The sequence below is a fragment of the Babesia bigemina genome, assembly GCF_000981445.1.
Source record: "Babesia bigemina genome assembly Bbig001, chromosome : III".
Lineage (NCBI taxonomy): Eukaryota > Apicomplexa > Aconoidasida > Piroplasmida > Babesiidae > Babesia > Babesia bigemina.
Window position 1 is genome coordinate 3,196,492 of NC_027218.1, and position 11,054 is coordinate 3,207,545.

The following is an 11,054-nucleotide window of genomic DNA, read 5'->3' on the forward strand; positions in this document are numbered from 1 at the left end:
AATGGGCAAGCGGGGCAGGCACGAGTCGAAATGGTTGAGCGACAGCGAGTTGTGCCAGCAGCCCCCGAGGCGTAGCGAGCCCAGTGGCCGCTCCTGCATGCATCATCGATCTCGACACACGAACCGGGATGATTTTATCGCTCTCTCCAGGGTTTTCCCAGTGCTCAAGCAACACCTGGTGGCCAATTCGAAATGGAAATCCTCCATGTCCAAACACCTGATGTACCACTACGATTTCAGCCATCCTGATGCAGTTTACCATTTGTCAAGGGCGATTTTGAAGATAACATATGGCCTCAACTTCTACCTGCCGTGTGGATGCCGCAACGGCGCTTGCGACCCCTTTCTTCGCGTTGAGAGCGGCGAGGACGATTGCGACACCTATCTGGACGATTCCGAGTGTATTGACGTGCAGCGGTACCTGGCTCCGTGCATTCCTGGCAGGGCTAACTACGTCCACTACGCGGCGGACCTGCTCCACGTCTCCCACAACCTACCGGACCCACCGCCTGAAGGGACGGATCCCCCATTTCCCGACTCGTCCAATATAAGCTTCGAGGATATTCCCCGGGGCCAGGGTGTGAAAGTTTTGGATGTTGGAACGGGTGCCAACTGCATATATCCGCTACTCGGTTGCTCCGAGTACGGGTGGAGCTTCATCGCATCAGAAACAAATCTAGAGGCGCTCACCCTCGCGAAGCACAACCTAAGGCTGAACGGTATGACAGGGATTGTCGATCTGAGGCATCAAAAGGAGCCTCTGAGGATGTTCACGGGCGCTTTGCAGCCGAACGAGTTCGTGCATCTGACGATGTGCAACCCTCCGTTCCATGCAAGTCTGGACCAGACTAACATGAACCCACGTGTTAGCACGTGCGGAACCACCAGCGAGCTGACTTTCCAGCACGGCGACGTAACGACGTTCTCCATTGACGGCGTCGATCTTCATAATCTGCAAAAGGTCAGGTTCGGTGTAACGGGTCAAGTAAACTACACATTTTCCAGCGACCCAGCAGAGCAGGGTGAGCTGGCTTTTGTGGAGATAATGCTTGTGGAGAGCCGTTTCTTTGTGCACAATGTGCTGTGGTTCACGTCTCTCGTGGCGAGGCTGTCCACGCTCAAGCGTATCAAGAGCCACATTCATGCTGACATGCGTCTGTACCACGCATCCAGCAGCAAACAGGTCGCCTTTCTCGACGCGCGAGTCAGCGACCTGTTGAGGGAGGAGGGTAGCTCTGCAGGCTGCGAAGATACGTTCCACATCCCCGTGAGCAACTTGCACGTGTGCGAGTTGCGGACGTTCACGCTGAGCCAAGGGCGTCAAACGCGCTGGGTGGTTGCGTGGACTTACTTCAACGCCGAGCAGAGATATAAAATACTTAAGAAGTTGTACAGCTAGTCTAATCTGTTCTCCCTTACACATTCGCTGGCTTAGTCGCAGGTCGCGGCAGGCGGCCGCCTGTAGAGCGGGCGGTGTTACACATTTAATTCCGATGGCAAAAACTCCAGCGGCCAAAAAAAAGGCGCCTAAGGCGTCCGAAGGCAAATCGGGGGCGAAGAAGACGAAGAAGGCTGCTGGTAAGTCCGAGAGCGCGGTCCCCGAAGGCGTGCGTAAGCTGAGGGCGCTGCTCGACCAGGCTTCCAAGAGCGCTCCCGTCGCCAACGCGGCTTCCACGGCTGAACAACTGCCCCCAAGCAGCGAATCTAGCGCCGCTTCGGCTCCTCAGGGGGAGTCGGCCGGCAAAGCAAAGACCGGGCGCCGTGCCGATGAACCCGGTGCACGTAAGCCGAAAGGAGCGGCTCGTCCCATCAAGAAAAAGTCTAAGGGCGGCCCTAAGGAATATGTTGGTATGTCTGCCGTTTCCTCCGTGGCGTCATAAGCTTCAGACCATCCTAATGTCGTTTTCGTCGGCAACGTGCCGCTTTCGGTTGACAAGTCCGAGCTCATCAAGAGCCTTGGCATCGACCCTAAGATCGTGAAATCCGTGCATTTCAGGTCCCTCCCAGTCGAGAGCAAGTTCGCGTACAACAAGAGGATCGGCGTGATCCGCGGCAAGCTGAGCGACGCGAAGCCCAGCCAGAATGCGTACGTCACGCTGGTGGACGAGAAGTACGTAGACGAGCTGGTGGCCAAGAACACCATGGAGCTGCGCGGTCACTACCTGTTCATCAACAAGTCGTCGCCATCGTCGTTCAGCAAATTCAATCGCAAGAAAACCGTCTTCGTCGGTAGGCTCCCCCCCAACACTACTGAGAACGAGCTCTTCGAGGTGTTCTCAAACGTCAGCCAGGTTCAAGGTGAGAGCGCAACTCGAGCCGTTCATCATTCGTAGGCGTTCGAATCATACGCGACCCTGTTACGTCGGAGTCTAAGGTGAGCCTTTGTGCCGGCGGCCATTAACCTCGCTCAGGGTTTCGGATTCGTCTTATTCGACAGCCGCACTGCCGTACCAGAGGCGGTGGAGGCGTTCAACAACTACTCGTTTAAGGTGTGTAAAGGCTGCGATGGCCGTGATTTTGGTGCAGGGCTACACGCTGCACGTCACCAAGGCGCTGGATCACGAGGCGGCGTCCGAGCACAAGGCGAAGTCGTCGAAGAAGAAAGCGCCGGCCGGCAAGAAGGGGGCAAAGCACGCTGGTGCCAATAAGGGCGGCAAACCTGCGCAAAAACGCACGCTGAAGGCCAAGCCTAAGAACAAGCGGCGATGAAAATGAGCGGCACGAATTCGTCCGCGGAAATTTCACCACCCGCTGCGACCAACACACTTTTAATTTGCTCAACACACTAAAAGATGGAGCACGAGTCCGAAGTTGTGCAGCCGTCGTCGCTTTTCGGCGTTTTGGAGACCTGCCTCTCGAAATGCAGGCACGCTCTACAAGACGAGGAGCTCGTGGAGCACTACAAGAACCTTTATCAGAGCAACTTGTTCCAGTACAACAAGATCCTTCTTACGCTGCAGCGCTCCGTGGAGGAGACTCAATCCAATGCGGAGCGCATCAACGCTGCCATCGTTAACGATGAGGGCATCAAAAATGGGATCCACGTCGAGCTCAACACTCTGCTGTCGAACTGCGAGTCGTCTGAACACCGCGTGGTTGAGCTCGAAGAGGAGCGTACGAGAGCGCAGGACTTGGGCAACCAACTGTCAGCGCAGGATGAGAAGCTTGCAAGGTCGTTAGAACAAGCGGCGGGCGATTTAAAATCTACGGAGTTACAGACCGCGCTCGCATACTACGCCCTACTTAAGGTCAAAGAAGCTGTAAGATGATGTGTAAATGGAATCACGCACCCCAGTCACATACCGTTGATGGGCGCATAACTGCCGTCGAGAGGAACACGAATAGAACGAAGGCCACCCTGTGCTCCAGGCAAAACACCCACCGCATGATGCTTGCCGACCTTGAGGACCATATGTACTTCCACAAATTGGAGTTGCAGCGCATCGTAGGTTCCATGTACACCGGCTGTTCGTAAAAGTTCCAGGCATGCATCCACGGTGAACTAGATGGTCAACGAACTGCTGCAGAAGCGGAGCATAAGTCCCTCTTGGTGAAGACTGGCGAAACCAAGAGCGTCATTGCTGACCTGATCGACGCCAAATGTAAAGACGAAGCCGAGCTTGCGTCCCTTGATGGGGAAATCAAGGATCTTGCGACAAACATTGCGGCCCTGAGGAACGATGTCGAGCATTTGGAGAACGTAACTTTACGCATCATTTAACATAATGCTCTGCAGGAAGTCGCTGAGAAAACTGCCCATCTGGTCGACGCTACCGCTTCCAACGAACGAATGAATGCGGCAAAAGTCGAATTGTCTGGCAGGGTTGGTTTTTGTGCCAACGACAGCAGCACTGTTTCGCCAGGTGTCCGAGGTTGAGGCTGATGTGCAAGCTCTTCAGAGGTAAGCTTCGCACGCTGTTTTGCTCAACCTCCGCCAGCAACAACGAAGAGCTGCAATCGGCGATTGCGGAGCATAGGCCTCGTATCCAGGAGTTGGAGCATCTGCTGCAGGCCAAAATGGAAGAGCTGCAGCTGCGTAAACGCGAGCTGGCCGATCATTCGTCTGCCTGCAACATTCTACGGATGCAAGCGGCAGATACTGTGGGTCCATGATAGATGTAAAATGTTTACCTGCGCCGCAGGTGACAAATTTCAGCATTAAGTCAAAAGAGTTACTGGATAGGGCGGAGGGTCTGTTCCCATCCGGGTGGCGGAGTTACGGTAAAAGCGTGGGCTACGGCGAGCTTGAGCAGCTGGTGGGAAACAAAATGTTCTGATTGCTTACACGTTACCAGATCAAATCATTGCTACGACAACGGTCTCACCTCGAGTCTCAGCACCATGAGGCGACGAACGAGAGAAAGGAAGCTCACCAAGGTAGGGCCCCTGCATGAACGATCGCCACATCGCTTCAGAGCTGCAGCGTAAAATGCGCGACAACGAGAATCTTACCAAGGATCTGGATGAGGCGCGGAAATTATGTACGAAGTGCGTTGACACTTCAGCTAAGTAGTTTTGTAATACCGTCTCAGGGTGAACGAGGATATCGCACGGCTGAAGGAGGAGGTCGATCAGCTGACTTGCAAGGAGGACGGCCGAGGACAGATGCGATTGGACCTGTTGAAAGAGCATGAGTACATAAAGAAAACGGTTCGTTGACATTCCCATTCAGTGAAAGCATCTACGACAGATCGACGAGCTGAATGCCCAAGAGGAACAACACAAGGTGGAATACAACAAACAGATAGAAGGTGACTCTACCACATGGATACCACAAAGCAGCTTCAGACCAGATAGAGGCGCAGAAGGCGCGGCTGAAGCAGCTGAAGAGCGAAGACTGCCCTGAGCTTCTGGAGATAATAGAAGAGGAGGTTGGTGCACGTTAACTTGCGGCACAGCGCAAATAACACACAGCGCCGCAACAGCGATATCTTGCTCACTGCCGCGCTCGAGGCCTTGGATCTGGAGCACACAAAGGAGCAATCGAAATTGGAGTCGAAGCACGGCGCAATGGTTGGAGCGCGTTCATATTTGTCTCACGTTGTTCGCAAGGCGCAAGAAGAGAAGGAAAAGTTCGATGCGATAAGGAAGGTGAACGCCAGCGAGATTGCGCGACTGAGGGCTGCAATAGAAGCGAAGAAGCAGAAGTCCAAGGAGCACGTTGACGCCTGCGTCACAACACCTACCCCGACAACTCCGATCTCCCGGCCGACCAAGCTACCTCCCGACGCGACGAAGTCCGTGCAGTGCATAGTTGTTAACAGCGGTTGCAGGATCCCCCAGCCGAAAGATGCAAGCGTGCACTTCAAGGTGAGCTACAACCCATCAATGCCTGAGTCGAAGCAGACGCCCACCCTGTTATCCACTCCCGGCAGCGTGAAGGACAGTCGAGTTCCCTTCCCGGTTAGCGCGAGCAGTTCTCAATCGGATCCCATATCTGCACAGGCCATTGTGAAGAAGGAACCGCGGAGGAAGTGTATCCGCCGGGTGCCGGCCGCTAATGGCAACGGCGACGAACCCAAAGCCGAGCTGGACTTATTTTGCTAATGCTATATGCACATACTATGTATCTTTCACTTCACGTGTAATTGGTGTGCACACCATAATGTGCCTGGAAATGTCTTTTAATGTAATGTAGGTCGCTGCTCCAGACTCGGTGCCATGGCACTTGCAAGTACACCTAGCTCATGAAGCAACACGGGCTCACGCTGCCGCTTCTATGGACAAAGGCGCGTGCTTGTAATGCGAGCTCACACGTTTATTAAATGGAGAAGTACAACGTCGGTGTCCAGACCAGGTGTGACTCGGGCGAGAAGGAGCCCACCTTCGATGATCTCCAGCGTCGCCTGTGCCGACTCAGTAGGTGCCCCAGACCGACCACATAATGCTGCACCAGTAACGGATCGTTGCGGCAGGAGCAGCGATGAGGTGGATATCCAGCGCATCATGGGGTCCACGCTGTTCTACAGCGAGACGTGAGCCCATCCGGCGCCAGACACATCCCGCCGCAGCATCGAGATGAAGACGGATTGCACTCCACAAACCACCTACCTGCCCAAAGACCCCGTGACCAGCATGCGTGTCAAAAGCGAATCGACGTACGCAGTCGCCATGCGCTACGGTGAGGGCAAGGCGAGGGACGCCGGCATCGGGAAAGTATACGTTAGTCGAGTGCCCACTGCAAAAAAGGCTGCAGCTCGTCGACATTGAGTCCAGGGTACCATCTGTGAAAATGTGCTGTTTGGTAAGCAAAAGTGCCGTCGTTATAATTGCTTGCAGGGTGGCGTGACCAAGCTGGCCTTCGCCAACCACGATGGCATGCTCTTCGGGGGCTCGCTGAACGGTTCCATTCACGCATGGGACACTAATTCAATGGTGGAAGTGGAGTCAATTTTACCCAGCAACGATCAGGGCCACGTTGACCCCATAGTTGCTTTGGAGCTGTTGGACGACGACACGCTGCTTTCTGCTGACGCCGCAGGCCGGGCGTTCACATGGTCGTTGCGGAACCTGTCGGAACCGCTATCGAGGCTGCCATGGGAGACCTTACGCGGCACCTCTAGGGTGTCAAAAACGTGCCGCGGCTCAGTGCTTTATTGCGGCACCCTCGACGGCCACGTGTACGGCTGCTGCGTGTCTGGGGAGCCATCGGAAAGCCACCGTATCCACGACAACATCGTTACTGCAATGGCAACATCCAGTAACGACTCTACAGGTTCGCAACCGCCACTATCAGCAACAAGCGTTGCAGAACTGCTCGCCACCGGTAGTTTTGACTGCTACCTGAAGGTCTGGGACGCTCAGGTGAGCCGCCCTAAACCGACGCAGATAATAACCGCAGAACCTCGGAGAACCCCTGCACGAACTGGTGCCGGCGTTTCACGCCATCACCGACCTGTCGTGGTATGTTCCTGCGGCCACGCCTATATGTCACACCAGGAACCCGGCACTCTCCGAGGTGCTGGCCAGCGTCGACGAGAGTGGCAACGTCTTCACGTGGAGCTTCAGCATCAACAATCAGGTAATCCGCCTACACCCGGCCGTGCCTGACCGTTGCCTCTCAGATGCCGGTGTGTATGGCCACGGTGGAAGAAACATGCACCTGCGTTGAATGGACACCCAGTGGAAGGCTCCTGATTGTCGGCGGGAACGGCGTTACCGTGTTCGAACCCTCGGTGGATGTGAGTGCCCGGTCCATGTGGATAATACGGTCTGCAGGTGCTGTCCCCGGACCCCGACGCACCCGAGTCCGCGTTCGTCGCCCTCCGTTCAACACGTTCATTCGCGGGCCCAATGTCCAAGATGCTGTCTTGACCTCGTACACACCCAAAGATGCGCCGAAAATTAACGCTCGGCCTCGTTTGGGCGTTGTTCTGGCTCGCTGCTGGGCCCGTGTCTGGCGACGAAAACGACATCGCCGCCCCGGTTCCCCCGGAACCAGCACAGCCAGCCCAGAATAACGCACCAACTTTACCCGCTGGCCACGGCGAACACCGTCCACTCGATTCAGAAGGTACGCCTTTATCCCGGATTGCCCATCAGCTCACACACTGCGCAGGCACCTTCACCGAGTCGCTCAAGGACAACGTGACCAAGGCTACTCCGTGTAAGTCTTAACGGCAATCGTATGTGCAAATGTTGAGCAGCTGAGCGCCTAGACGAGATGTCTAAGGGTATGTGTGACCTGCTAATCCCCGTTTGACTCCGGGCAGACGTGATGAAGGAGATGGCAACAAATCCGTACTTCAAGATTCCCAAGTACGATCGCAAAATACGTGAGCTAGCAGTGTTACACCCAAGTACGTTGCCGCGGCAAGCTTCTGATCTCGCTCAGCCGTCATGGAGAAGCTGGGCGTGTACGTGATTCCTATAAAGCCGTCGTCGTCTAAGGGCGACGCCGACACACAGTGAGTCTCTAGCCGCCTTTTAACATACAATCTGCTAGTTCCGATGGTGCGAATCCTGCGGAAGGCCAAGAGAACAAGGCGGAAGAGGCAACTTCCTCGTCCAATGCGCGTATGTGTTACACACATCTCACGGCATTCATCGCCACTGCAGCGATCAAGTCCAACCTTGCGTACATCCTCAAGCAGTCAGGTACGGCGAGTCCCATTCGTGCGTCACCGGGCGTGTGCAGAGATGATCAAGGCGATGACACCGGAGGAGAAGCTGCAGTTCATTCCTCGTCTGAAGGAGACCATCGTGTACGAGATCATGAGCAACATGCGCACCATAGAAAATTTGAGCGCGCAGCTCGGCCACGAGTCGACCTTCGGCTCCGCCTAGTCGCCTTCGGCGCTGCCGGCACCATCGCAAAGCGGGAGTGGCTTCAGCTCCTCCCAACCGCCACTTGTACAAAAAGGCCTAATATTTTAGTGTGCATGTACGTACTTCGTCTGTTCGGCCCGCTGTTGCGGCAGCATCGCCGCCCTCTTGGATATACCGCCCTTGTGCCCCTGTGCCGTGCTGTAGACGCCGGTGGCCGCCAGTCGCGGCGCCACTTCACAACGGACGACACGACCGATCGCTTCAGGCACGTGAGTGAATCGCTGCCGCACCGGCAATCGGCCCATGAGGGACCTGAATACACCGGCCAGTCTACAGGGCAGTGGTCTGATGAGTCGCCAGGGGCGCCGTCAGCGCCCTCTGAGCGCGGTGAGAAGCCGAAGCTTGACAAAGCCGCCATAAAGAGCATCCCTCTGGAGACAATCGAGGACGCAGTGCTAAAGTTTGTGCCGGAGACGATCAGGGAGAGCAGTTTGGGTATGTTGCCGCGTCGACGCATCGCAGCGAGTCTCAGATGACGACTTCCTGACACCAGGCCAGGCGTTTTACCTGGAGAACCGCGACAAGCTGTTCGACCAGCTGCGTCGGAGGTACTTCGAGGCGACGAGCGAGGGCGGGGGCGACCAGGTGACTGACGGCGAGATCGAGAGCATGCTGCCGCTGCTGATGGAGGAAGAGCAGTTCGGCTGCTACGACCCCGAGCCGGTGGTGTCGCCCGGCAAGCACCACCTCTGGGACTACAACACTTCCGAGGTGTCGGCCCCGAGGTGCGTATTTTCAGTCCTGCACCGATATCATCGCCGCCAGGAGGAACGTGCACCTGCGCAAGGGGGAGATGCCTACGCTGCAGCAGGTCGTCGAGATCTTGGAGCAGGTGAGTGCCAATGGAGGATGCCCGCATCGCCCGCAGGAACGTATGTCCAACGTCGTGGTGGTCGACATGGACAGCTGCAACCGCCGCGATCAGGCGATGTACTGCATTGTGGCCACGGGCATGACGAAGGCCCACTGCAGGTGCGTTCACAACTGCCGATGAGCTCACATGGACCCAGACGCGTGGGCAGGCTGATATACCGCGCCATAGTTGACCTGGAGGTGCCGTTCGTATCCCGCACGGCGTACTGCTGCCACTCGAGGAACGACGAATGGATCGTGGCCAGGCTAGGGCCGCTGTGCGTCCACCTGCTCGTGAAGGAAGTGCGCGAGCGCCAGAGGTAACCGCTATTTGTTGCGTCAGCACCGATTCCGTGCAGCATCGAGGACCTGTGGGCGGAATCCCGAGCGGCAGACACCGATCACGTCGCCGGCTCCATCACCGAACCTGAGAACTCGCCAGCTGACCACACAACACACAAACTAGCTTAATTAATTATTTAGGAGGAGTGATTTGTCCCGCTTGAGCTCGGCGCCGCGCCTCTCCGCGCTCGCCCGGCCGCAGCGCCACGTGCGTCACGTAGAAGCCGGTCGCGACCGCCACGGTGGAACACGCCAGTACGGCGAGGCACTCCTTGAGGGAGACCCCGAACGGCATTTTTAGTGACCGCGGCGGCGCGCCATCGCCCGCCCAACGTAGAGCGCTAAGGTTAGAGCATTAGTGGTGTGTTTTAGGCGCTGTCCTTGAAGGAGAAGACCGCGTCCTTGTTGGTGAGCTTCTTGTAGACCGCAGCGAAGGTCTCCAGCTTGTCCTCGATGTTGTCGTTCTGCTTGTCCTTGGGGTCGAGGTAGACGCGGAGGATGCGGCTGCCGTCGCGCTTCACGCGCATGACCTTGCCGACAATCTCCGTGGGCGCTGCGATATCCTCGAGGATGGCCTCATGGACGCTGGTGAGTGACCTGTTCCTGGGCCTCATGCGGAACTGCTTGCCAGTGAAGTTCTTGGGGAGGATGTTGCGCTGCGCGATGAGGACGACGTGCTTCTTGGTCTTCTTCTCGAGCTCGATGAGCAGGCGTCCGTGGACGCGGCGCACGTGGTTCACGTACACACGGTAGGGCACGAAGACGATGACCGCGCTCTTCTTGAGTGCGCCCACCTCGACCTCCTTGCAGTGCGAGAAGCAGATGTTCTTGATGTCACCCTTGATTTCGCCGGTGCCGCTGGACTCGATGTATACGAGGCACTTGGCGATTTCCTTGTCGAGGGGAGTGACCTCGTGCTTGCCGACGATCTTGTCGTCGACTGAGCTGCTCATTTTGCAGTAAGGGGATTCCACGATTACGGACACGCGTTCACGGCGTCGGCCCCGGCGATCCAACCGTTCTTCAGTTGCGCTGTGGGCTCTGTAAAAGCAGATTTTCGTTTGCGAAACCTGCGTGGAGGCCGTTGGCGTAAAAGTTACGATGTGGGCGGCAAAAGGTCCGGGTGGCTGTGGCGATGGGGCGCCCTGGCATCATAAGCGTTCTGAGGTTGGTGAGGGATGAAGCGCCCCTGCGCGAGCCAATGCACACATCAGACAAATTTTAGACGAGATATCATTTTGGGTGGGCGTGGTGTAGCTTGCAGCGCCGACGGCGGCAACGCCTAGGTTGTCGCCCTCAGGGCGAGCCTTCGCGGCCATCACCAGCCACCAGAGCTGCAAGGTTCCACGAGTTCCTGACCCTGGACTGCTCGGCCGTATTCAGGTGTTATGGTGAATGCTATATTCCCTGCTACTGGCGGCTATCGGCCGGACGCAGGTCGGCACAACCGATGTCCCTCCTTTGTCTTCGATGTGAGTCGCTATGCACGATCTGTTTCCATATGCGACTCATACTGCCGCTTAGCTGTTCTA

The 11,054-nt window shown here is 56.5% G+C and overlaps 8 protein-coding genes across 8 annotated transcripts; 7 read left to right on the plus strand and 1 right to left on the minus strand.

Annotated features, from left to right (window-relative positions):
- Position 1: 1 nt before the first annotated feature.
- On the plus strand, positions 2-1,399 carry BBBOND_0312970 (Ribosomal RNA large subunit methyltransferase F; the record flags this gene model as incomplete). Its single annotated transcript, XM_012914126.1, has 1 exon — positions 2-1,399. One exon carries the CDS (start codon positions 2-4, stop codon positions 1,397-1,399), a length of 1,398 nt encoding a protein of 465 aa, XP_012769580.1.
- Positions 1,400-1,493: 94 nt separating this feature from the next.
- Positions 1,494-2,709, plus strand: BBBOND_0312980 (RNA recognition motif domain containing protein, putative; the record flags this gene model as incomplete). Its single annotated transcript, XM_012914127.1, has 5 exons — positions 1,494-1,848; positions 1,888-2,298; positions 2,334-2,374; positions 2,412-2,489; positions 2,527-2,709. 5 exons carry the CDS (start codon positions 1,494-1,496, stop codon positions 2,707-2,709), a joined length of 1,068 nt encoding a protein of 355 aa, XP_012769581.1.
- Positions 2,710-2,792: 83 nt separating this feature from the next.
- BBBOND_0312990 (hypothetical protein, conserved) lies at positions 2,793-4,113 on the plus strand (the record flags this gene model as incomplete). Its single annotated transcript, XM_012914128.1, has 5 exons — positions 2,793-3,260; positions 3,296-3,445; positions 3,485-3,700; positions 3,737-3,823; positions 3,850-4,113. The coding sequence occupies 5 exons, from the start codon at positions 2,793-2,795 to the stop codon at positions 4,111-4,113; spliced, it is 1,185 nt and encodes a 394-aa protein (XP_012769582.1).
- A 316-nt stretch (positions 4,114-4,429) lies between these two features.
- On the plus strand, positions 4,430-5,547 carry BBBOND_0313000 (hypothetical protein, conserved; the record flags this gene model as incomplete). Its single annotated transcript, XM_012914129.1, has 5 exons — positions 4,430-4,488; positions 4,533-4,650; positions 4,691-4,751; positions 4,789-4,871; positions 4,915-5,547. 5 exons carry the CDS (start codon positions 4,430-4,432, stop codon positions 5,545-5,547), a joined length of 954 nt encoding a protein of 317 aa, XP_012769583.1.
- A 218-nt stretch (positions 5,548-5,765) lies between these two features.
- BBBOND_0313010 (hypothetical protein, conserved) lies at positions 5,766-7,314 on the plus strand (the record flags this gene model as incomplete). The annotated part of the gene is made up of 8 exons (XM_012914130.1): positions 5,766-5,859; positions 5,897-5,975; positions 6,012-6,162; positions 6,197-6,244; positions 6,280-6,804; positions 6,842-7,021; positions 7,065-7,181; positions 7,219-7,314. The coding sequence occupies 8 exons, from the start codon at positions 5,766-5,768 to the stop codon at positions 7,312-7,314; spliced, it is 1,290 nt and encodes a 429-aa protein (XP_012769584.1).
- An 18-nt stretch (positions 7,315-7,332) lies between these two features.
- On the plus strand, positions 7,333-8,286 carry BBBOND_0313020 (hypothetical protein, conserved; the record flags this gene model as incomplete). The annotated part of the gene is made up of 6 exons (XM_012914131.1): positions 7,333-7,606; positions 7,647-7,673; positions 7,713-7,799; positions 7,835-7,907; positions 7,946-8,097; positions 8,138-8,286. 6 exons carry the CDS (start codon positions 7,333-7,335, stop codon positions 8,284-8,286), a joined length of 762 nt encoding a protein of 253 aa, XP_012769585.1.
- Positions 8,287-8,381: 95 nt separating this feature from the next.
- BBBOND_0313030 (hypothetical protein, conserved) lies at positions 8,382-9,651 on the plus strand (the record flags this gene model as incomplete). The annotated part of the gene is made up of 6 exons (XM_012914132.1): positions 8,382-8,763; positions 8,801-9,053; positions 9,094-9,160; positions 9,197-9,300; positions 9,339-9,500; positions 9,540-9,651. The coding sequence occupies 6 exons, from the start codon at positions 8,382-8,384 to the stop codon at positions 9,649-9,651; spliced, it is 1,080 nt and encodes a 359-aa protein (XP_012769586.1).
- Positions 9,652-9,890: 239 nt separating this feature from the next.
- BBBOND_0313040 (ribosomal protein S7e family protein, putative) lies at positions 9,891-10,475 on the minus strand (the record flags this gene model as incomplete). Its single annotated transcript, XM_012914133.1, has 1 exon — positions 9,891-10,475. One exon carries the CDS (start codon positions 10,473-10,475, stop codon positions 9,891-9,893), a length of 585 nt encoding a protein of 194 aa, XP_012769587.1.
- Between the last annotated feature and the right edge of the window lie 579 nt (positions 10,476-11,054).